This window comes from Anabrus simplex, chromosome 5 (assembly GCF_040414725.1).
Source record: "Anabrus simplex isolate iqAnaSimp1 chromosome 5, ASM4041472v1, whole genome shotgun sequence".
NCBI classification, from domain to species: domain Eukaryota; kingdom Metazoa; phylum Arthropoda; class Insecta; order Orthoptera; family Tettigoniidae; genus Anabrus; species Anabrus simplex.
Window position 1 is genome coordinate 255,339,457 of NC_090269.1, and position 26,045 is coordinate 255,365,501.

Genomic DNA, 26,045 nt, shown 5'->3' on the forward strand with positions numbered 1-26,045 from the left:
CAAACAAGGGTTCTTTACTCAATATAATGGAAAACTACTGCATACACCTAGACCAATATTTTAATGCCAATTACAATCTCAATGAAATCTCTGAGAAATCCAACATTCTATTTGATTTATTCATTACTCACTTGTGGATCACTGTCTCTTTTTCATAGCCTCAACCCTTAACACTGAAGACTGATTTTTGTGTAGTATTTAATCATAATTCCCTTCAGAATCTCATATATCTTGGTCTAGTCAATGCTATCAATTTATATTTCCCTACCTAGGTAGGCCTAGACAGCTGATTCCCTATCAGTTGTTTGCCTGGTCTTTTCTTAAATTTGAAACAGTCAGGGAAGCTTGCCTCAAATTTAATCCAATACATTTTTTGCCAATGAACTGGCTGCCCCTTCTTATCTTTCTTTCTGATAATAAAGTTGGTTTGCACAAATGTTTTCCAATCTCCAGAGGCAATGTTGTCGATGACTATGTATGGCTTGTCCCCCTTTTTGCGAGCACTGCGTGCAATCGCTTTCCAATCCCCTGGCCAGTACGATTTTCCAACTCGTTTGAATTCAGTTCCTATAGCTGAATGAATTGAGTCACATTCCATCTCAGAATGTCCAGATGTAAGAAATTTGAGATCAATACATTTTACGTTCAGTGTCTTCACAGCATGCATGCACATGCCTGCCACAAATTGATTTAAGTTCTGACCTCCACAACGGTCACTGAAACACCTGATTTCTTGGACATTCTCTGGTTGGGACTGAGCGTACATGAACAGACATGATGCAATCTCACTGCTTTCCCTTCTTGCTTCACCTTCATGCCACATGTACCAGACTCCTTCTTTGGAAACTACATTGTAAACTGTAAAATTATACGTTGCTAATCTCTGTTTATAAAACAGAGCATTGTCTGTTAGGTCACTTGTCACCATGAACACCTGTTGCAGATCAAAATTTAAGGACACTGTTTTGCCTTCAGACTGCTGATTCTTCTTTGTCCTTCCACTTTTTGCTACGGGCTTTACGTCGCACCGACACAGATAGGTCTTATGGCGACGATGGGATAGGAAAGGCCTAGGAGTTGGAAGGGAGCGGCCGTGGCCTTAATTAAGGTACAGCCCCAGCATTTGCCTGGCGTGAAAATGGGAAACCACGGAAAACCATCTTCAGGGCTGCCGATAGTGGGATTCGAACCTACTATCTCCCGGATGCAAGCTCACAGCCGCGCGCCTCTACGCGCACAGCCAACTCGCCCGGTCCTTCCTCTTTTCTTCTCTAGCCATATCCTTGTTCTTTAAGTGGTCTTCATAACGGGCATGGATTCATTGTCTTTAAAATATGCTGTACAAACACGGCATTGGTCCTTTTTTCGTCAGTGAAAGCCTAAATTACAGTCATTAATGGAAATGTTCCTGTATGCTGATTCTTTAGCTTTTAACTGTTTAGTTTCCTCACACTATTTGGAATATAGCTGATACATGACTTTAATGTTCAAACCCAGATGCAAATACTTCCACTCCATATCTGAACGGCAGTAGTGAGACAGGACTACCGGAAAAGATTCAATGTGGGCTTTGATACCTTGTTTTACTTCAGGAACAAGCACTTTCTTTGTGTGGCGCCCGCTGCCATCACCAGGAGAAGTGTTTGTGTTTAACTTTTTCCTTAGAGCAATATCCACTACACCCTTCTTTATTCCTAACGTATGGATAAACATAGTCTTGCACACTTTCACATGTTTTCCATCAACAGGTAAATAGAAAAGGAGGTAAAATTCCGCCTACTACTAGATGCAGTCGTCTTTGTTTTCGTTTTCACCTTTTCCATGTTGTTATGTATGAAGTCATGTTGTCTTGTATAATTTCCCATTGCCCAATAAGCACGATAAATGCCCTGTCTTGTCTCTTCCAAAATTTCCCACTTTCGCTTGCACTGGGATGTGCAAGGAGAACCCATTTGCACCTTCTGTTTAGTGATCCCTTATGCATCAATATATTCCTGTCCATAAGCTCTTTGAGATTTCACTACGTTCAGTACCCACTTGATATAGATGTTGATTCCCACAGCCAAGCAGGCATCAATTTTTGGTAAAGAGACAAAGTCTCTCATAGTGCATTGGCACTGCCGGTGGCTCCAAGTAGCCTACACAGTGGCCTTCATGGTATGCACTAGCCACCATCTAGGTAGGTGTGCTAGGTAACAACTGATGAGCCCAACCTAGCACACAAGGGCGAAATGTTGGCAACCAGGAATGAGTTAGCTGGAAAATTTATAATATCCAATAACGGACCATTTATATTGGTACCGTACCCACTTGTTGGGTTGTTTCTTTCTCTTTCTAGGTCTCTCCATGGTTTCAGGGCATTCTTCCATACCTTCTGGATTCAGTTCTTTAGGTATAGGTTCTACATTGCATACCTTGAGTATAGGGACATGTTCTAAGTCAGTACTGTCACTTTACTCGCTATCTTCACTAGGTTCATTTTCGGACATATCAGGCAAGAAGTCTAAATTTGATTCAGATTCTCCTTCAGAGTAATCAGGCGCTTTTTTATTAGAGATATTGCCGGAAGTTTTTGGTACACCTTTTGACCCATCATGCAATATACCTGAAAGTAATCAAGAGAATGTTAGCCATAAAGTAGTAATAGCAATTCTAATCAAAAGGAAGTTTAATGACATTGATATAATATTAAGTAGACTATCTCACAGTTTTATTACAATAAAATGTACTGATGTACTGTATGTTAATGTTACTTACCTGAATCGGCTTCACCACTTTGTAAAACTAACTCAACCATTCGTCTTTTTCCGAACATTTTGATCAATGTGTATACCACAAAACACACCTTTAAAGTGAGCTAAACTGTTGATATATCTTCATTTCTACTCATTACTCTGGTTTAGGTAATAAAGTTATACCATAGAAACACCAGCTTCATCACTCACAACCTTTTATTACGAGCTGTCATCGACAACTGACTATCACACACACATACACACACACACACACACACCAAGCAGTTCAAAGAACAAAGCAAACCAAGATAAACCACTCGACTCAATTTACCTGAGTCGCCAACACATAACCTCAACATTTTTTTCTTATACTAGTAACTAATACAAGATATAATACATGACATCTTATTTTTATGAGAAAATCACAACATTCCAACACTCCCCACTTTTCTCAAAAAATAAAAAGCTACACTTCAATCAGTTATCATCTCATTGCAATCCTTTGAACCTACAGAAACTCTTAAGCTTGTTGCTTGATAAATTCTTTGTGAACAAGTCTGCAGCATTTCTCTCTGATGCTACATATACAAACTCAATGAACCCCTTTTCTACTAGTTCTCTACATACATGGTACATGATATCAATATGTTTTGGTCTTTCACTCACATTATCGTTTTTACTCAATTTAATCGCTGCTGCAATGTCGGCAAAAACTTTACAAGGTATACCCATAAACCTTTCCAGCCCCAGCTCTGATAGAAAATCTTTCATCCAAGTTACTTCTCGAGATACCTCTGCCATTGCCATGTATTCATCACAACTGATTTCACTATTTAAGTAAGCACTATTTACATTTAGATGTTATAACATCCAACCTTTATGTACTGCAATACCTATTAACAGTCTCATTGTTTTCCTCTTTATAACAGGATTAAATGTTTCATCATAACTAAGGTTCATCTGTCTCTTAAAACATTGGGCAACAAACCTGGCCTTATATTTCTGAATGTTACCCTCACTGTCATATTTCAATGAAAACACCCATTTAGAACTAATTACCTTGATATTTTCTGGTCTTTTTACAATTTCCTAAACATCCTTCTTTCTCATCTCATCGATCTCCACTTTCATGGCTTCCATCCAGTTGTCAGACTCTTGGCTTGACATAGCTTCCTCAACTGTTCTAGGTTCCACTACATTCACATGTCTAACTTGCATCACTGCCTTACAATCTGCACAAGTCTTACCTTTCCTCTGTCTTATTGACCTTCTAAGATTATTCCCTGGCTCTTGTATTGCTACAGACTCAACCTCTAGTTGTTCCTCTCCAGTCGTCGACTTAACAGCCAATGTTTCCTTTCCATCCTCCCCTGTGTCTAACTCAGTCCCTAATTTTATCTCTGGATCTTCAGTGCACAGTATGTCAAAGTATGTTTCACTACCCTCTGTATTTGGTACATTTATCTTTTCTATGATATCAATTCAAGGACTTTTCACCTTATAGGGAAATACCACACTTCTCCTCACTATTACTTTTTTCCTTTCAAGACACCATAATCTATGTCCATCTTTAGTACCTGCCTCATACCCTATCATAACCCATGACTCTGCTCTGGGATCTACCTTCCTGCTGTCTATTCTCACAGCCCATGCCTGACCATCAAATACTTTCAATCTACCTATTTCTTCCTCATCTAACTTCCTATTGAACTACAGTTCATACGATATCTGAAAATTTATTGCTGAGTGTTACCGTGGTTTGATGGATCAGCAGAGGTGAAAGAAGGTGCCGGGGTGAATGGGTCTAACTACCAAATCAAAGTTAAATTAAAACTTTAACAAAGGTTATATTTTCTGAGTTTTAACAAGTGAGAATAACAAAGTTAACAAGTTTTCACTAGGTGGTATAACAACGATATAGCAATTAAAAAAAGGCTTAGAAAAATCCAAGATTTCAAATCCTAGACACACTTGGGCTACAAGCACCTAGCTTTACAACTTTTGAGCTCCTAGTTCAACTTTAACCAAGCAACAATTTGTTCAAAAGGGCAGAAAACCCCTGATACATGGAGCACTTGCTCCCAATTACAATATCAGGCCTCCCAGAGGCACTTTTACAACACAAGAAAAGAGCTGACACGCTCTCAGATTTTCAAGCCTCTTCAAGGCAATAGTAGACTTTACAATTACTTGCCATTAAGGCATCACTTACAAAATGAAACGGGGGTATCTTGTACCCAACCTACTGGGCCTTAGCAGAAAAAGAACAGGTTAAGTAAATGGCCCAAAATACCAAAAGGAATGGAGGTGTGTATTTGCGCTCCTACACATGCATTCTTAAAACCTAAAAAGGCACTAGGCCAATGACACAGGGGCTACTCCCAACTATGGAGTTGACCCGTATAAGAAAGAAATTTAAAACATTAAGGAAGAGAACCAGTTACCAAAACGTAGTCACCTCAAACCAAAATTAAAGGGAGCTCGAGAGGGTAAATCACTCTCTATCTCCGAATTACACTTACAGATTTTATGAAGTTTTTACATCAAATGGCAGAAAATTACATGTTGGAAAGATAGGTTATATTGTAAAGGTTTCAGACCTTTCCCGCAGGTTAAACTGCTGAGCTAGCAAGAAATAAAGATGTTAAACGGCCATTACCTTACTGAAGACCTGCTGCCTGATGAAAGAGGCACCTCCCGCCTCCTGCTACACGTCCATACACTAGGTCAGATGTTGATCGAGTGGCTAAGAGACGCGAATATCAGCAGTTTATAAACCCTCGGGGAAAGTTCGAGATCTTTCATGAATAAAACAGCCACACCCTCTCACGTTTATTGGGTCGCTTAAAGTTACACATCAAATCGAAGAAGAAACCTGTGATTGGTAGGAAATTAATTACAGAAATTCTTGATTGGTTAAAATCAAAACAGGCAGAAAGACAGGATAAATATTGCCAACCCAAAAATGAATGAACGAAATTTAGTAAAGGAAAAACTTATGAAAACAAAATTTCTCCTGAAAGGTTCTTTCACTTCGCACCAGGGTGCATGATCATAGTTTTTGTAGTGACCTCTATGAGAGAATGTCCAAACTTCTTGCTGAATGGAAAACAAAACAAGTAGAATTTAACACAGTTCAGGAAACTTCACCAAAAAAAAAAATACGGTAGTGACATCTTCTGAGAAATATATAAGTTGGTCCAGTTTTAAGTTCCGAGTTTCTCCTCTAGAGGAGGTTTTATTGGCGCAAGATTTAAAAGTGCAGCGTAGAGGTGTACCTCCCAGTACACTGAGGATGGGCACCTATTTCTTAAATACACTGCAGTCATTACCGCTTTTCCCCAAATTTCTTTTGGTAACACTGACTGGATCAATAGACATCTAACAGTATCAAACATCATTCTATTCTGCCTCTCTGCTAATCCATTTTGTTGTGGGGTGTACGGTGCAGACCTCCTATGAGTAATACCACATTTTTGCAATTGTGCTTGAAAGCTGCTACATGTGTACTCTGTACCATTGTCAGATTGTACTACATTAATTCCTACACCATGTAACTTTTCTGCCTTAGCCTGATATTTATAAAATCATCCTTATTTTTCACACATACAGCCACATTATATCCGGAATATCCATCAATCATAGTTATAACATATTGAGCTTTCCCAAGTGATGGTGGACTAATTTTTCCAACTACATCAGTGTACACAACATCAAGTGGTTTTTTCTGCCCTAAGCTCACAAGACTTAGATACTCCCTTGTTACTAAGTTTCCCCTGAATGCATACAGAACAAGTATTGATATCATTACTTCTTTTCAATTCTAACGTAGGCAATTTAAACAAAGCTTCAGAGTGTACATGTTCATCTCTCTCATGCTACAACCTAACCTGCCCAACACATTTAAATACTACATTGTTATTACATTCTTGATCTATTATTTGTGTTGGAATGTTGTGGTTTTCTCATAAAAATAAAATGTCATGTATCATATCTTGTATATTTCTTAAGGAAAACAACATTGAAGTTATGTGTTGGTAACTCATATAATTTTAGTGGAGTGGTTTATCTTCGTTTGCTTTTGTTCTTTGAATGTTTGAACTGTTTTGTGTGTGTGATGCTCAGTTGTAGTCAACAGCTCAAAATAAAAGGATGTGTGTTATGAACCTGGTGTTTCTATGGTATAAGTCGATTAGCTAAACCGGTGTAACAAGCAGAAATGAAGATATATCAACAGGTTATGGGTCCAGAGCTCCAGAACGCCAAAATGCCGCAGTATATTTTGGACAATGTAAGTTGAAATGGACTAACGAGAATTAACGGACAAAGCAAGTTGTGACATTATTGACGGGAAAAATGGCAACCTCGTGGACTGATAAAGAAACACTGAATAGGAATGTAGCTAAGCTTCCAGTGGAGAACTTTTTCGTGGGCATTAAAGGTGAAACAAGAGCTGTTGTTGAAAGATGTATGGGAATCAGTAATAGGGTATGAGGATACGCCAGGTTGTCAGCTGTCTCAGATAGAAACAGATGACGAGCGCGAAACAATGTGATCGCGTCAGCGGTTATTTTCAAAGATGTCGGAGAAGATTTTGAAAGTGACCATGCAGATATTGAATCAACGAAGAAGGCATGGGAAAAACTGGACGATGCAATGACGGAGGGCTAGTGAATGATGCTATGACCCTGAAACAGTTAACCCATTTTGTGAAGCCCAGGGACATGAGTGTTCAAGAATGCTTCGCAAAAATAAATCAACTGTGGAGGAGAACGAGCAAAGCTGGATACGAGTTCACAGATCAACAAGTTGCAGGAATGATCATCGGAAATCTTACAAAGGAATATGCAGGTTGTATACCTTCCTTGGAAGCTGATTTGTCAAAACTGACCATCTCGAAGGTGAAGGCGAGATTACTCGCGGAGGAAAGCAGAAGGAAACTTCAGCAAAATGGAGGAAAGGCTTACGACACTGGAAAACTTGAGTAGGATGAAGCTCAAGACATGGTTGTTCAACAGAAGCGAGATATCAAGAAAGAATCTAAATTTTGTCGCAGTACCCAAAAGTGCTTCAATTGTGGTAAGTCAGGACATTATTCAAAAGTATGTCCAACAACGAAGAGTAACGAATCATTGTAGGAGAGTAAATCAGTGAATGCGAGTGGAAAAGTGGTAAGCTCAGAAATTATACATGTAGTAGATAAAGCAATTAGCATGGTAGTTTCTGTAGGAACTGAGAATATTAGAGATTGGCTTTTCAATTCAAGTGCGTCCCATCATATGTGTCCAACAGAGGAGAAGTTTATAGACATATTAACAAATGTAACCAGGAATATAGAAATAGGAGATAACAGTAAACTGTATATTAGAGGTATAGGTAAGATCAAAGTAAAAATGTCAACAGGCTGGACAATTACATTTACGGATGTGTTGTACGTACCAAACTTAGGTGCAAATTTAGTATCAGTTGGTAAGTTAACCAGTAAAGATTTCAAAGTAGGATTTGCAGGTGAGAAAGCAGTGGTTGTAGGTAAGAATGGAGATGAAACATTGTTTGTTGCAAACAGGAGGAATGATGTGTATGTAGTAGAGATAGAAAGAAGAAACGATATTGTAGCTGTGAGTGATTGTGACCAAATTATAGATCAAGAATGTGATAACAATGTGGCATTTAAAAGTGTTGGGCAGGTTAGGTTGTGGAATGAGAGATTTGGACATGTACATTCTGAAGCTTTGTTTAAATTGCCTATGTTAGAATTGAAAAGGAGTAATGATATTAACACTTGTTCTGTATGCATTCAGGGTACACTAAGTAACAAGGGAGTACCTAAGTCTTGTGAGCTTAAGGCAGAAAAACCACTTGATGTTGTGCACACTGATGTAATTGGAAAAATTGGTCCACCATCACTTGGGAAAGCTCAATATGTTGTAACAATTATTGATGAATACTCTAGATATAAGTTGGTGTATGTGTGAAAAATAAGGATGAAGTGTTGGAGGTGTTTAATAGGTATCAGGCAAAGAGAGAAAAGTTTCATGGTGTAGGAATGAAGGTGGTGCAATCTGACAATGGTACAGATTATACATGTAGCAGGTTTCTAGCACAATTGCAAAAGTGTGGTATTATTCATAGGAGGTCTGTACCGTATACTCCACAATAAAATGGATTAGCAGAGAGGCAGAATAGAATGATGTTTGATACTGTTAGATGTCTATTGATCCAGTCAGGGTTAACGAAAGAATTCTGGGAAGGAGCGGTAATGACTGCAGTGTACTTAAGGAATAGGTGCCCAACCTCAGCAATAAATTTTCAGATACCGTATGAACTGTGGTTCAAAAGGAAGTTGGATCAGGAAGAAATAGGTAGATTGAAAGTATTTGGATATCAGGCGTGGGCTGTGAGAGCAGACAGCAGGAAGTTAGATCCCAGAGCAGAGTCATCGTTATGATAGGGTACAAAGCAGGTACTAAAGATGGATATAGATTATGGAGTCTTGAAAGGGAAAAGTTAATAGTGAGGAGGTGTGATATTTGAGGAGCAGATATTTCCCTTTATGGTGAAAAGTCCTTGAATTGTTATCATGGAAAAGATAAATGTACCAAAGGCAGAGGGTAGTGAAACATACATTGACATACTGTGCACTGAAGATCCAGAGATAAAATTAGGGACTGAGTTAGACACAGGGGAGGACGGAAAGGAAACATTGGCTGTTGAGTCAACGACTGGAGAGGAACAACTAGAGGTTGAGTCTATAGCAATACAAGAGCCAGGGAATAATCTTAGAAGGTCAATAAGACAGAGGAAAGGTAAGACTTGTGCAGATTGTAAGGCAGTGATGCAAGTTAGACATGTGAATGTAGTGGAACCTAGAACAGTTGAGGAGGCTATGTCAAGCCAAGAGTCTGACAACTGGATGGAAGCCATGAAAGTGGAGATCAATGAGATAAGAAAGAAGGATGTTTAGGAAATTTTAAAAAGACCAGAAAATATCAAGGTAATTAGTTCTAAATGGGTGTTTTCATTGAAATATGACAGTGAGGATAACATTCAGAAATATAAGGCCAGGTTTGTTGCTCAAGGTTTTAAGAGACAGATGAACCTTAGTTATGATGAAACATTTAATCCTGTTATAAAGAGGAAAACAATGAGACTGTTAATAGGTATTGCAGTACATAAAGGTTGGATGTTAGAACATCTAAATGTAACTAGTGCTTACTTAAATAGTGAAATCAGTTGTACTGTATACATGGAACAACCAGAATTGTTCTTAGAAAAAGATGTCCAAAACTATGTATGTAAATTGAAGAAAAGCAACTATGGACTACCTAATTTAAGTAAAGACTGGAATGCTTGTGTTGATGCTATACTTAGAAGATTAGATTTTAAGAAATGTGTCAAAGAACCTTGCGTGTATGTAAAGGAGTGTTAAATTATTGGCTTGTATGTCGACGACATACTTGTAATAAGTGACAGAGGTTGTTAATTTGGTTAAAATTAAGGTTGGCAGATGAATTAGAGATTAAAGATCTAGGGAAATCAACAAACTTGCTGTCAATAAAAATAGAACAGACAAAAGAAGGGATTATGTTGAGTCAAAGTTTGTACATTGACAAATTACTTGCTGACTTTTCCATGAGTGACTGTAAACCGAGTAAGACTATTTTACCTAACGGGTATTCAGCAGCTGAAAATGATGAGCAGGAATTTGATTGTACCATTTATTGCAGTACAGTAGGAAGTTTGCTATATTTGTCAAATAATACTAGACCTGACATTGCATTTGTGGTAAGTAAAGTTAGTCAAAATTGTCAATAACCTAAGATTAAAGATTCAAAAGATGTGAAGCATATCATGAAATATCTGTGTGGTACTAGAGATTTAAAGTTGTGTTTCAAAAATTGTGAGGAGTCAGTACAAGTGTTCTGTGATTCAGATTGGGGAGGAGATACTGAGTCTAGAAGATTAGTGAGTGGGTATGTAACCACAGTGGCAGGGGGAGCAGTATCATGGTATAGTAAGAAACAGAGTTGTATTGCTAGATCTACCATGGATGCTGAAAACATGGCAATGGCAGAGGTATCTCGAGAAGTAAATTGGATGAAAGATTTGCTGTCAGAGCTAGGGCTGGAAAGGTTTCTGGATGTACCTTATAAAGGTAAAGTTTTTGCTGACAATGCAGCAGCAATTAAATTGAATAAAAATTATAATGTAAGTGAAACATCAAAACATATTGACATCATGTACCATGTATGTAGAGAGCTAGTAGAAAAGGGGTTCATTGAGTTTGTATATGTAGCATCAGAGAGAATTGCTGCAGACTTGCTCACAAAGAATTTATCAAGCTACAAGCTTAAGAGTTTGTATAAGCTTATAGGTTTGCAATTAGAGGACAGTTGATTGAAGTGTAGTTTTTTTTTTTTTTTTAAAGAAAAGGGGGGAGTGTTGGAATGTTGTGGTTTTCTCATAAAAATAAAAGGTCATGTATCATATCCTGTATATATCTTAAGGAAAACAACATTGAGGTTACGTGTTGGTAACTCATATAATTTTAGTGGAGTGGTTTATCTTTGTTTGCTTTTGTTCTTTGAACATTTGAACAGCCTCGTGTGTGTGATACTCAGCTGTAGTCAACAGCTCAAAATAAAAGGATGTGTATTATGAAGCTGGTGTTTCTATGGTGTAAGTCGATTACCTAAACCGGTGTAACGAGCAGAAATGAAGATATACCGGTATCAACAATGTGATCACAATCACTCACAGCTACAATATCACTTCTCCCTTCTATCTCTACTACATACACATCATTCCTCCTGTTTGCAATAAACAATGTTTCATCTCCATTGTTATCAACAACCACTGCTTTCTCACCTGCAAATCCTGCTTTGAAACCTTTGCTGGTTAACTTACCAACTGATATTAAATTTGCACCCAAGTTTGGTACATACAACACGTCTGTAAATGTAATTGTCCAGCCTGTTGACATTTTTACTTTGATCTTACCTATACCTCTAATATCCAGTTTACTGTTATCTCCTATTTCTACATTCCCAGTTACATTTGTTGACATGTCTATAAACATTTCCTCTGTTGGACACATATGATGAGACGCACAAGAATCGAACAGCCAGTCTCTAATATTCTCAGTTCCTACACAAACTACCATGCTCATTGCTTTATCTACATGTATAACTTCTGAGCTTACCACTTTTCCACTCGCATTCACTGATTTTCCCTCCTGTGATGATTCGTCACTCTTCATTGTTGGATATACTTTAGAATAATGCCCTGACTTACCACAATTGAAGCACTTTTGGGTACTGTGACAATACTTAGATACATGTCCCTGTTTACTGCAATTGTAGCAACTATACTGTTTTCCTTGTCCCACGTCTTCTTTCTTGATATCCCGCTTCTGTTGAACAACGATGGCTTGAGCTTCATCCTCCTCATGTTTTTCAGAGTCTTAAGCCTTTCCTCCATTTTGCTGAAGTTTCCTTCTGCTTTCCTCAGTGAGTAATCTTGCCTTCACCTTCGAGATTGTCAATTTCGCCAAATCAGCTTCCAAGGAAGGTATACAACCTGCATATTCCTCTGTAGGATTTCTGATGATCATTCCTGCAACTTGTTGATCTGTGAACTCGTATCCAGCTTTACTCCTCCACAGTTGATTTATTTTTGCAAAGTATTCTTGAACACTCATGTCCTTGGGCTTCACAAAATGAGTTAACTGTTTCGAAGTCATAGCACCATTCACTAGCCCTCTGTCATTACACGACTCATCTAGTTTTTCCCATGCCTTTTTCGCTGATTCAATATCTGCAATGTCACTTTCAAAATTTTCTCCGACATTTTTTAAAATAACTGCTAACGCGATCACATTGTTTCACACTCGTCGTCTTGTTTCTGTCTGAGGCAACTGACAACCTGGTGTGTCCTCATACCCTATTACTGATTCTCACACATCTTTCAACAACAGCTCTTGTTTCACCTTCAATGCCCATAATAATAATACTTTATTAACGGAAATACCAATTTACATTTTACATTTTAGTTCTCCACTGTAAACTTAGTTACATTCCTATTCAATGTTTCTTCATCGGTCCACGAGGTCACCATTTTTCCCTTCATTAATGTCACAACTTGCTTTGTCCGTTAATTCTCGTTACTCCATTTCAATTTATATTGTCCGGAATATACTGCGGTATTTTGGTGCTCTGGAGCTCTGGGCCCATAACCTGTTGATATATCTTCATTTCTATTCGTTATTCCGGTTTAGGTAATAAAATTGTACCATAGAAACACCAGCTTCATCACTCACATCATGAACTGTTATCGACAACTGACTATCACCCACACACACACCCACACATACTCTCTCTCTCTCTCTCTCTCACAAAATTTAAATGTTCAAAGCAAACCAAGATAAACCACTCAGCTGAATTTACCTGAGTCACCAACACATAACCTCAACGTTGTTTTCTTATAACTAATACAAGATATAATATGTGACATCTTTGTTTTATTTTTATGAGAAAATCACAACATTCCAACATAACCAATGTGCACAGAGGCTGCACAATAATAACAGGAACAAGACAACAAAGTAGTAATCTGCTTTACTTGCCAGTTAACAATGCAAACCATGACAATAACAAATGCTACAAATGGATAACTCCAGTTGTCTACATTATCTTACTGCAAAATGAGTTAAATCTGAATTCAAAAGGTGGATATCTACAGTTCCCTATTTATTACACTAAATATATCCTTCATTTGCTACTTGTCTACTTTTGAAAATGGCGGGTTAATGGCTTAAGGTGCATTGTTTTGTTATCCACTTCTGGCACTTCAAAGTTGACTATTTGTCTAACTCAAAGATGTAGATAATTCAAAGTGATGAAATTTGAGTTATCTACTTATTGTAGTATTGGACCCATGAATTTTCTTCACTCCAGCAAGCCAGTGAAGTTGTGTATGAACCTCCTCCAGTTTGTCCTGTCCATCCACGGATGTTGTTCAGATATGCATTGCCAGTTTACATCTCTAATTTCAAGGTCCTTGAAAATCTCCTTTTCCCAAACATCACGAGGTCTTCCTCTTGGTCTCCTACCAGAAACACTGTGGGCAAAGTATGCTCAAGGAGGCCTGTGGAGATCCATTCTTTTCATGTGACCATACCATTGCAATCTCTTCACTTTTAGGGTCACCAGCAAGCTTTTTTCCAATCCAAACTGCTATTGGATATCCATATTCCTTATTATACACATTTTTGTAGACATGAACAAGGAGCTTCATTTCTGTTGCCTGAAGACGACTCCTCATTGATCCAAGAAGTGTTGCTGCTTCCAGACCATATGTCAATATAGGTACCAGATATATTTTGTACAAACTGATTTTTGAAACTAATGGAAATGTTTCATCCCAAAATATTTGACATACAGTATGATAGAATTTGGAAGTTTCTGTATTCTGTTGCTTATCTCTTGCTAGAATTTGGAAGCTTTCTGTATTGTGTTGCTAATCTCTTGATGTATGGTATTTACTGAGGACAGAACACTTCCTTAGTACTGAAAGTTACAATATCCATCTCCTTATCTCCAATTCTTTGATGAAAAGTTGATGTGTTTCTACTCATCACCAAACCAACTGTAATTTTCTTTTTTTTTTGCTAGTTGCTTTACGTCACACTGACACAGATAGGTCTTATGGCGATGATGGGACAGGGAAGGGCTAGGAGTGGGAAGGAAGTGGCCATGGCCTTAATTAAGGTACAGCCCCAGCATTTGCCTGGTGTGAAAATGGGAAACCACAGAAAACCATTTTCAAGGTTGCCGACAGTGGGGTTCGAACCTACTATCTCCCGAATACTGGATACTGGCCACACTTAAGCGACTGCAGCTATCGAGCTCGGTCAACTGTAAATTATTCCAATTCCTTTTCTTATAAATGAATATTTGCCTCAGTTTGTCCACTTGAATTCCAACTTTATCTTCATGTTATGATCTTGGAAACCTAATAGTGTTGGGATCGGAAAGAACAAGAGTAGACCAAGGAAGGCTAGAAAGGATAGATGAATGTGAGGAGCCTGGCACAAGTAAGTGGAAGCAATGCCAGGACTAAGCTAAGAGCCCTATGGTCGCTAACCCATGCTCCAAATTTCATCTCCTCGCTGACAGCTTTAAAATTGCCAGTGAGGCAAGCAGCTCATATCCTAACTCCCAAGTCTTCTTAGCCCAAAGTCTGCAACACTTTCATAACACTTCCCTTTTGTGGTGCTTTCCTTTAGATATTTTCCTGCTCTCAAATCAAGTAATTCTGCTGAGGGTCCCATATACTGGAACTGTACTCTAATTGGGGTCTTACCAGTGACTAATACACCCTCTCCTTTACATCCTTACTACAATGCCTAACTACCCTAATAACCATATGAAGAGATTTGTAACCTTTACTTACAACCTCATTAATGTGATCACCCCAATGAAGATCTTTCCTTGTATTAACACCTAAGTACTTACAGTGTTCCCTGTGAGGTACTTCAGCATGGTAATTAAAACTGGTTTTTTTTTCTCTTGGTGAAACTTACAACATGGCTTTTCACCTCGTTTACCATCACAGCATTTATCTGCTGTCCATCCCACAACTTTATCAAGGTCTTTTTGCAGTAGCTCGCAAACCTGCAACTTAATTATTACTCTATACAGAATATTACCCACAAAAAGCCCTATCTGTAATTCCAGTTCTTTACTCATATTATTTAAACATAAGAAAACATAAAGGTCCTATAACATTGCCTTTTGACCCCCCCCCCCCCCCCCCCCTCACAGTGTAATCAATACAGGATCAAATAATGCTTCATTTACTCTGATGTTCTATTTTCTAGAAATTTAGCCACCTCTTCAATCACTCTTTTGTCTTGTCCAATAGCTCTCATTTTCAGCAGTAATCTCCTATGATCAAGCCTTGGGTGGGTCAGTAGTGAATTTGACCCCTGAGTCTAATCTGCTATATCTTGCTGGAATCCTACAAGTTGAGCCTCACTGGAATAACCTTTCCTAAACCCAATCTGTCTTCTTTCAAACCAATTAGTAATTTTGCAAATGTGTCTAATATAATCAGAAAGAATGCTTTCCCAGAGCTTACAAGCAGCGCATGTCAAGCAGACTGGTACATCAGTTTTCAGTTCATAGTTTCCTTCAAATGACAAGGCTTGTTTAACAGGCATGAAAATGCAATAAATGCAAATACAGGACATATATTACAGAAAGATGGTCATCACAAATGAAAGAATGCAAAATCCCAAATTGCAAAGTATCTTGGTTGAGTTTAGATGTTAAAATATACTTTTACCCTTTGTTCCAGAGTTGTTCACTTAAATACAAGTTGATCTGAATGAACACTGTTAGTGACTCCTTGGTTCTAGATATTGCAAAACTACTGCTTGTTGTCCTCAAAAGATGGAGAAAATTATGTGAGTCTGAAATTTTATACAGGGCTTTTAAACATATGCATGAAGTTAGTGCATCCAGAAACATCATTTAAATATCTTGTGAATTTTTCTCATTTCTGAGATCATTCAAAATCCTTGGATACTGTTTCTCAAAAAATATTTATTCCATCAGCAGTATTTCTACTGGTGGTTTGGAAAACAAGCTTTGCATTCATTTTTTGGGATGAAATTAGGTTCTGTTAGCTTGGGACAGACTCTAGGTCCTGAAAATACACAAGTATCGGCTTCATAACATTTCCTATAGAAGCTGAAATTTATATTTTCAACTTCATACTGACATTTAACATTATTGTGGAAGTAATTTCTTATGAAAGTTAAAACATGCAAAAAATATCAATTTCCTTCAGTCATCTGCTGGATTTAATATAAAACTCTGTTTTCTGCCTATTCCTAAGGACCTTTATGCCATTTTATTCGGCCTGACTTACATTATACATGATACTGATGACTCTAGCACCAGCATCTTCCAATTCCATCTCCAAATTACACGAAGAAACATTTTTCAAGGATATTTGCAGGTGTTACATTTCTACTAGCATAAGGAACAACTGGTTGGACCCAATTTTTCAGAAATGGTACAAGTATATGGTTAGATGAATCATTTGCCTGGGAGGGAGGAGGTGACACTCTTCACCCAGAGTAATTTCATTTAAAAAATCACAATATTCCTTATTCTCATCAATTTCATCCCTCTAATACTCCAAAATAGCCTCCATTGCATGTGTATTGAACCCATATGAGCATATAAGTCCTTCAGAAGATGACTTCCAGAAGGTAAAGGTAACAGATCGTGCTTCAGGCTGTGTCTGTATCTTTAGGGAGATTATATTTTGAGTGGCAAACTGTCTAAAGTAAAATCATCACTATACCCCATGCCATGCAAAACTTTAACCTGACATTTCTTAAGCATAGTGTCTGTAACCATTTTTGCTTCTTACTAAGATACGCATTGGCAATGAGTGTATTTATGTTTCCTTTCCACCATATTAATCCTGGCTTAGGTCGAGCTGAGATTCATTTAATTTTAAACTAATTTCCAGTAGGGATTTTTAATTTGCCTTTTTAGAAGAATATTTTGTTTCACAGATCTGACTCAGTTAAATTCTTTGTGTGAGAAGACAGGGTTCAGTTTAAAAACAATATTCCTCACCTTTTGAGATGCATTTTACTGAGTTGCCTGACTTGCCTTCCTTCTTTTTTGTTGAAACTTCATGCCGTACCATTGGCCATTTGCAAGACTTCATTGGAGTAAGTGGAGTATATGAGGAACTGCTCCTGGTTTCAGTTTCCAGTACACCCTATGTATTTCTACCATTTCATCTCCGTGTGTACAAGAATCTGTTTTTAAGATCAACTCTTCCTTGAAGAGTATACCATAAACTATACATACTTTCATCTAAAAGTTGCCTGTTTTTCAGTTGAATTATCTTTGTCTAAATTTTAAAATCATCCTTATACTTGATGACTTGAAAGAATGTCTGTTATTAGCTTTTCCACCTTATCCTGATTTGCAGCCAGGGACAAAGCATGCCAGCATGTTGAATGTGTACTATAATTAAAATATTTTTAATAATTTCTTAAAATGAATAATCCTACCCCTCTCCTTGCATTTTCTGCCATCCCTTTTTTTCCCATTTTGTGTTTCTACAACAATTTTAACACTAGGCGTGGAAGTAACAATTCAAATTTTAGACTGTGCAAGTTGCCTATTGTTTAACATGCACCAAACTATTTTGCTCCCCTGGGATCACATATTTGAATTTACAGTATTTAATGGTCTACCAAACTTTGACATGTTTTCAGTAAACACACTCATTGAACACACACATCAATGAATAAGAAAAATCACTTGAAAAGCCATGACCTGCAGTCTGGCCATAAAACAACTCTGCATCACTTTACTACAAGATCAAAGAAGAGTCATGTTCTGTTACAAGCCAGCACAGAGTCAGCCCATTCCTTTTGTTATGCTAATAAGCTACTGGGCACAAACTCATTGTATATCTGAATAGGAGTAGGCACACTTTTCCTTCTATAAGTTAAGCTATGGTTTGTCTAGAGAATTTCTTTGATTAATGTACACCCATTCTTTACTTTCAGGTTACAAATACTCTGATTCAGGATTGTATTATTGCCCTGAAGATAAAAATTTTACAAAGTTGGCACAATATAGAGAGTTTATTGACCATTTGCCAATTATTGAAGAACCTGAAGTATTTGGAATGCATGCAAATGCAAACATAGCATTTCAGGTAAGATGTTAATATGTATTTTCCTGGTTATAGTTAACTCAGATACTGGAAGAAGAACTGGTTTTTCCTGCATGGATCTGAAAATTTAAATAATAACTTTCTGTTGCTATCATCCCCGTGTCGGTAGATTTACTGGCACGTTAAAGAACTCCTGCGGGACTAAATTCCGGCACCTAGGCGTCTCCGAAGACCTTAAAAAGTAGTTAGTGGGACGTAAAACAAATAACATTATTATTATTGCTATCATTGTCTCTTTGGCTTTCACAGTCAGTGTTATGATGGTAATACAGTGAGTTTCTCTCATTGGTTGGCCAGCAGGCGCACCCAGCCTCCTGTTGATTCACCACTTCCCGTTACACAGCACAGTGACAGCACGGGAATGTCCGCACTCCCTAGTTCAGGTCCGTGCTTAGTATGTGTATAAAGTGTTGATATATTGCTCCAGCTGTTCTCGAGTTGTGAAGTGTTACTTCGGTGTATAATTCTCATAATGCGTCCATATGTGTACATAGTAAAGGAAAGGGTATTTATGTACGATAATTATGTAAAAACAGAGTCTTGCAGGGAATTCGTTAGGCGATTTGTAACATATTTCCAGGTGTGTGCCCTCCACATAGAGAGAACATGCGGACACTCATAGATATATTGAGAGGAACTGGTTCTTTACTCGATAAGAAGAGAAGTGTTAAAAGACGTGTACTTAATGAGGAAAAAGTAAATGAAATTCAGAAAGATTAGAACATATGCCTACAAAATCCCTAAATTGATTCGGACAAGAAGCTGGGGTTTCAAAGAGCTCAGCATGGCAGGCTATGAAAATGTTAAAATTCAAACCATACAAGGTAACTGTAGTACACGAACTGCATCCATGTGGTCATGATAAGTGGGTATGTTTTTGTAACTGGATGTTGCGAAACATTCATGATGAAATAATCGATCCACACTTAATATTTTTCTCTGACAAAGCATAGTCCCATTTACATGGGTATGTTTCAACGCAGAATAACAGGTACTAGAGTGTAGAAAACCCTCATCGCGTATATGAAATTCCTCTACATGACGAACGGATTAGAGTATGGTGCACAGTGAATGGATACAGAATTATAGGACCTATCTGTTTTTAGGGCACAATTAATGTTCAAAGATACAGGAATAATATCCTCAAACCATTTTTTGATGAACTGACTGTGACACTGACAGTCGAAATGGATATTTTCAGCAAGACTCTGCCACCGCGCATACAGCTTCTCTGCCACATGAAGCTTAATTCAGGAATTTTTTTTTTAAGACCGTGTTATTAGTGTGGACTTATGGCTGTTACAGTCCCCAGATTTAACTGTTTGTGACTTTTATTTATGGGGAAGCTTAAAAAATAAAGTGTATGGAAGAAGACCTCACACATTGGACGAACTGAAAGAACATATCCAGAGAGAAATAGCCTCAATAACGGAAGACGAACTTATGCGAGTGAATCGGAGTTTCCTAAGACAATGCCAGAAATGTGTGGATGCAGGAGGAGAACATTTTCAACATCTATCATAAGGTACAAGCTAATTTTCTTAATTTTTAATTACTGATTTTCTTAATTATTATTTTCTTAATTTAATTGTTATCTCATGTCATTCACGGATATAGTGAGCGAAATGCTGTCCTTGTTGCTATGCTGCAGAGCGGGGAGTGATGAGTCAGTGGGAGGCAGAGAAGTTTCAAAACCAATTGAGCCATGTCCTACAAGCCCAAGAAGCTTCTATTATCATCTCTTTTCACTACATTCTTTTCATGTCTTGTTCGGTCATATAAAATTTCTGCTGGACAAAAGTTATAGTCGAGTGAACTAAGTTTTTCTTTATCACTGGGATCTTTCTTTGTGTGGATGTTGTGGTGATTATCGATTCATATGTGCATCAGACAATGTTCCTGTATTTCAGTGCTTTTCAAACAAAATATAAAGAATTTTTAAATAAGAAAAGAAATTCCATACCTTGCAGTAGATTACAATGCTAACTTACAGACTCAGGAGCTGTTCATCAGGTACCCGATCTGCTAAGTTCTTTCTTCCAACATTTTTATTATGCATAGAGCTCACAGTTGCAGTATTTGTAGAAGAAGATGATGATGATGATGATTAATTTTTAGAATTTGTTTTATGTCCCACTGACACGGGTAGGTCTTATGGTGACGATAGAGTGTACATGGCGAGTCATTGACCTTATATACCCGTTGTGGGCTGGCTCGTTGCTCCAAGCGATGGAAAAGTGGTCTCGTATGGCGAACTTTCTATCTTAATATCTTTGAAGTTACAGTATGGATTGATTTCAAATTTCGGCTATTAACATTTCAAAATGCAGGCTTCACGCTGGTGTAACTCATTTTTCTGTAACTTAAGCCATTTAAAAGTTATGAAAATATTTCCAGACTGTGAACATGTGGTGATTACATCACTCGGCCTATTCTCCGCTCGTGCTGTCTCTCTCACTCCTACAGCAAGCAGCGGAGTCGAGAACTTTCATCTGTACGGCTGTTTCCGATGCTAAAGCTGAGCAGTTCTTTAATAAACAATGAATTAAAATGATATGCCAGGCCATAGGCATTCCTGGTACAGTATATGTATATATTTTAATGGACAGTGTGTCATTTCAGACAAGAATACAACCTTCCTAATGCCTTTACTTTCAGTTCACCAAGTCGTCAGGTTAGGAAAGCAAGTAGTGATATCTTCAGCATATGACCCCACCCTGGAGGATAATTTATTCTCATACTTATTTCATATTGTATATCATCAAGTACACTGGTGCCAAATCAATTTTCTTTTGTTAGTTCTGTTCCAAAACAGTGAATTAAATGTAAATGTATTGGGGAGTCCAGAAAGCTGTGGAAGCTACTTGGGTGCTACAGGAGTTTCATTTACATAATGATGAATAGCATATGGCTTTTAGTACTGGTAGTGTCCGAGGACATGTTTGGCTCGCCAGGTAGAAGTCTTTTGATTTGACGCTCTTAGGCGACCTGCGCGTCATGATGAGGATGAAATGATGATGAAGACGATACATACACCCAGCCCCTGTGCCAGCGAAATTAACCAATGACAGTTAAAATTCCCAACCCTGCCGGGAATCGAACCCGGGACTCCTGTGAGCAAAGGCCTTAGCCATGGAGCCGGACATTTACATAATGATACTAATAATAATAATAATAATCATAATAATCATAATGTATGAGCATTACCCTGTGTAGTGCAAACTTAAAGTGGTTGTCTTCACTATTAGTTCTAGTTAGGTGGTGATCATGTTGTGGAGCTCGTGTGTAGTTGGTATACGTACAGTGTATGGCATAATCTATATATGTATAAAGTAACTTGTCCTGACCGACCGACCGACCGACAGACAGACACATCGCCGAGCCAAAACTACCGGATATAAAGAAATAAGATTTTAGGGATGAATTCATATTAAGATGTAGGTGCTCGCTAAGAGAGGATTTTTGGATATTCCGTCGCTAAGGGGGTGAAAATGGGGTTGAAATTTTAAAATGAGTGTATCTATATCTCAAAACTTTAAAAGTTTACAGATGTAAAAATTGGTATTTAGAAACTTCTTCAAAAATAAGGAAAAGCATTTTTTTTTTTCCAGAAAATCCCAATAGGAGGGGTGAAAAAGGGTGAAAAAGGGGTTGAATGCTATTAATCAGGATACTGGTACTTATATCTCAGAAACTGAAGATATTACAGACCTCAAAATTTGTACTTGGGATCTCCTTTAAAAATAAAGAAACACGTATCTTTTTGTTTTGGAAAATCCAATTAATAGGGGGTGAAAAGGGGAGTGAATTGTTAAAATGAGTGTATCTATATCTCAAAACTTTAAATGTTTACAGATGTAAAAATTGATATTTAGAATCTCCTTTAAAATAAAAAATACGTATTTTTTTTGTTTTCAGAAAAACCAATATGAGGGGTGAAAAGGGTGAAAAAGGGGTTGAATGCCTCTAATAAGGATACTTATATCTCAGAAACTGAAGATATTACACACCTGAAAATTGGTATTTGAGATCTCATTTAAAAACAAAAAACACATATTTTTTTTGTTTTTGGAAAATCCAATTAATGGGAGTTAAACAGGAGTGACAAACTGGGGTGAATTTTTAGAAAGATTATAACTACAGTGTATCTCAGAAATGTAAAATGTTACAGAAATAAAAATTGGTATTTGGAATCTCCTATAAAAGTAAAGAAACATAGGTGATTTGTTTTTGGAAACTCCACTTAAGAGGAACTAAAAAGTGGGTGAAATTTTAAAATGAGCATTTCTACAGTATATCTCAAAAAAGTAACATGTTACAGAAGTGAAAAAAGGTATTTTTTATCTCTATTACAAATAAAGAAACATGTATTTTCTGTTTTTGGAGAAACCACTTGGGTGGGGGGTTGAATTATTTTAATTTGGATACTGATATCTCAAAAATTGAAGATGTTACAGATGTGAAATTTGGTATTTGAAATCTACTTTAAAATAAATAAATACGTAGTTTTTGTTTTCGGAAATCCACTTAAAGGGGGGGAGGGAAATTGAAAAATTAGTTGAAATATTTGTATGAAGATACTATAATCTCAAGAACGAAAGATTTTTCAGACATGAATATTGGTTTTGGAATCTGCTTTAAAAGTAAAGAAACACGTATTTTCGGAAAATTCATGAAGGGGGCGGAGGTGAAAGAATTGAAAAATTAATTGAATTAATCATATGTGGATACGTACATCTAATAAAAACTAAAGTTGTTACAGACGTGGAAATTGGTTTTTGGGGGGAAATCGTCTTGGGAGGCGGGGGTGCAAAAGAGTTGAATTCCTTTTATGAGGACACATATCTCAAAAACTGAAGATGTTGGAGTCTTCATAATTGGTATTTAGAAGATCTTTTACTATTAAGGAAACAAGTTTTTTTTTTGCTGGAAAGTTCACTTTGGACGGGGGTGTGTGTGAAAGGAAGTGAATTATTTTTATGGGGATACTCATTTCTCAAAACTGAAGGTAACAGGCATGAACATTGGTATTTGGAATCTTCTTTGATGATGATGATGCTTGTTGTTAAAGGGGCCTAACATTGAAGGTCATCGGCCCGGAATCTCCTTTAAAGCTAAATAAACACACCTTCTTTATTCTTGGGTGGGGGGGTTAAATCAAATTAACGTCGGTGGGGTGAAAAAGTGGTTGAGACCAATTAATTTTACTGTTCATAATGTACTTATTCAGATCATAAACTGATCATTTTTTATCTTTCCTGGGTTCGTTTTCCAGAGCCATATTTCCTTTGGAGAGCTTAGTTAGATTACAGTAGATTCTCCTAGCATATAAATAAAAATTTAAACACATTTGGAATAAACTATAGGAATGATATTGACCGTGCAATTGTTCACATCTATAATAAGGTCAGTAATGCACGGAAGTATATCATTCGTATCGCCAGAAATCCTGCATACTTGTCTACGTGCAACAATGGTACTGGTCTCATTGTCAGTAATGACAATGGCGGCAGATGTAATTTACCACCAAGTAGCGGTCTTGCATCTTGCTGTGGGATCCAGAACAACAACAACAACAACAACAACAACAACAACAACAACAACAACAACAACAACAACAATAATAATAATAATAATAATAATAATAATAATAATAATAATAATAACAACCTAAATTCAACTAATATCACCCTCCCTAATAATAATAATGTTCTAGACTGTCGTAAAAATGTGCGGACCGCACTGGAAATGGGTCCTGGCCGGGTAATGACCACGAATGCAGTCCGGCCGCGGGTTCAGTACCACCAAGGCACCCAAGACGACAGCACGCCGGATCTCCTCAAGGATTTGATCCATATTAAAAATGCTTACAGGAAAAGATGGCAAAGATGTAGGGACCCAACTGACCGGGTGGTATACCTGGACCTAGCCCGGGAAGTACGAAATCGATTGCTGGAAAGAAAGATTGAAAAATGGGAAGAATTTCACCGTAATCTCTCAGAAAATGAGTCAGATTGCCAATTTCAGAGGATTATATATAAAACATTAAGCATTTAATTATAAATTTCAGTATAATACTGCACCTGTTAATTTTTGCAACCTTTCCCGATGCCTCTGTCTTATGTTGTTGCGCCACGTTGGGCGACCAAATTTAATGCACCTTTCGTTTATTAATGTTCCCGCGGTGACTTCCTCTATTATGCCGCGTTGGAGCATTAACTGAATATACACCTGTTTAAATATTGCTCCGGCCACAAAATTTTAAGCATCGGGTCGACAATCATACCTAGACTCTGAACTGAGATATTATTTTTGAACACAAGCTACAACAACATGGTGCATATTCGCTTCTCAGGGTAAATTTGGTTCATTATATTCCCATATGCTTTAGACAAATCGTAGATTCCGTTGAAGAGTATCCGTCCGTTGAACCAGTCATTCCATATCCATACGTGAAAGAAATTATCTGATCATCACTTAGTATTTAGCATAAATTAATTCAATAGATCCGTATATTATCATACTACTATGTACTACAAGTTACTTAAGGAATAGAAACGCGAAATCAAAACTATATCTAGTTTATTAGCATGCTAATGTATTATAAAATTGAATAATATGCATCCATCGGCAATAAAGAAAGGAAAATCATGTGAAATTACAAATATCATTCTCAAATGCTTGACTTCCGAGATAAACATATTTGAAAAATCTTTAAGTTATCATCATATTTGCTTACATTTTTGTTAAGTTTCAAAAATATACCATATCTTCCATGTTTAAATTGATACAAGGGGCAAAATAGGGATCAAAACTTTATTAATCCAAGGAGGAGTGGAATTTCTTCCTTTTAATATTGTTTGGGATTTTCTTTGGGGCATCATTTAGGTTTCATCTTTCTTTTCGGTCTGTTTGACCAAATTTACTTGGATACATGTTTGGATTCTTGTTTGTGACTCATCACGTTACGAGATAAGCATTACCATGTTTAAATCTGGGTTCAAAACACCCATGCAGTTATTAATATTCCTATCATAACCCAAAATTAATAAATTAAAACAGTACATCACCATATGTACAAAATAAACCAAATAATCTTACTACAGAGTGCCATAGATATGATAGTACGTCAGTCTAACCTGCGAAAATCGTGCCCTGCATTCCTAATCATGTGCCAATATATTTACATATTCTCAAATATCTCTTCGCTGTGCCAAGGCTTTGTCAAAGTAAACCGTACTTCATATTAGCGTTAACGCGCTGACCTTCAAATATGTAAATATGCGAGACTCCATTCTATTCCTGAATATATATATTACGTAATGTATAACAAACATGTAACCTATCAATATCTTCCGCTGAAAGTTACTACGAGACACATTATGCTTGGCTCGAGACATACATTCAACTTAACATGGCCTAAATCCTCCACTTGCAGTGCTAATCCAAATATAAATATAATATGTAACACAGGAATTCGCAATTCAATCATCTATCCCATTCTCAAGCAACGAACAGAAACATATCTCCTCA

At 37.3% G+C, this 26,045-nt stretch overlaps 1 protein-coding gene across 1 annotated transcript in view; it reads left to right on the forward strand.

The window, feature by feature from the left end:
- Dhc16F (Dynein heavy chain at 16F) overlaps positions 1-26,045 on the forward strand; it is a 1,052,459-nt gene that overhangs the window by 901,397 nt on the left and 125,017 nt on the right. Inside the window, exon 60 of the mRNA XM_068227815.1 lies at positions 18,343-18,494. Coding sequence (XP_068083916.1) covers positions 18,343-18,494 — 152 coding nt within the window. The remainder of the gene's footprint in view (positions 1-18,342; positions 18,495-26,045) is intronic.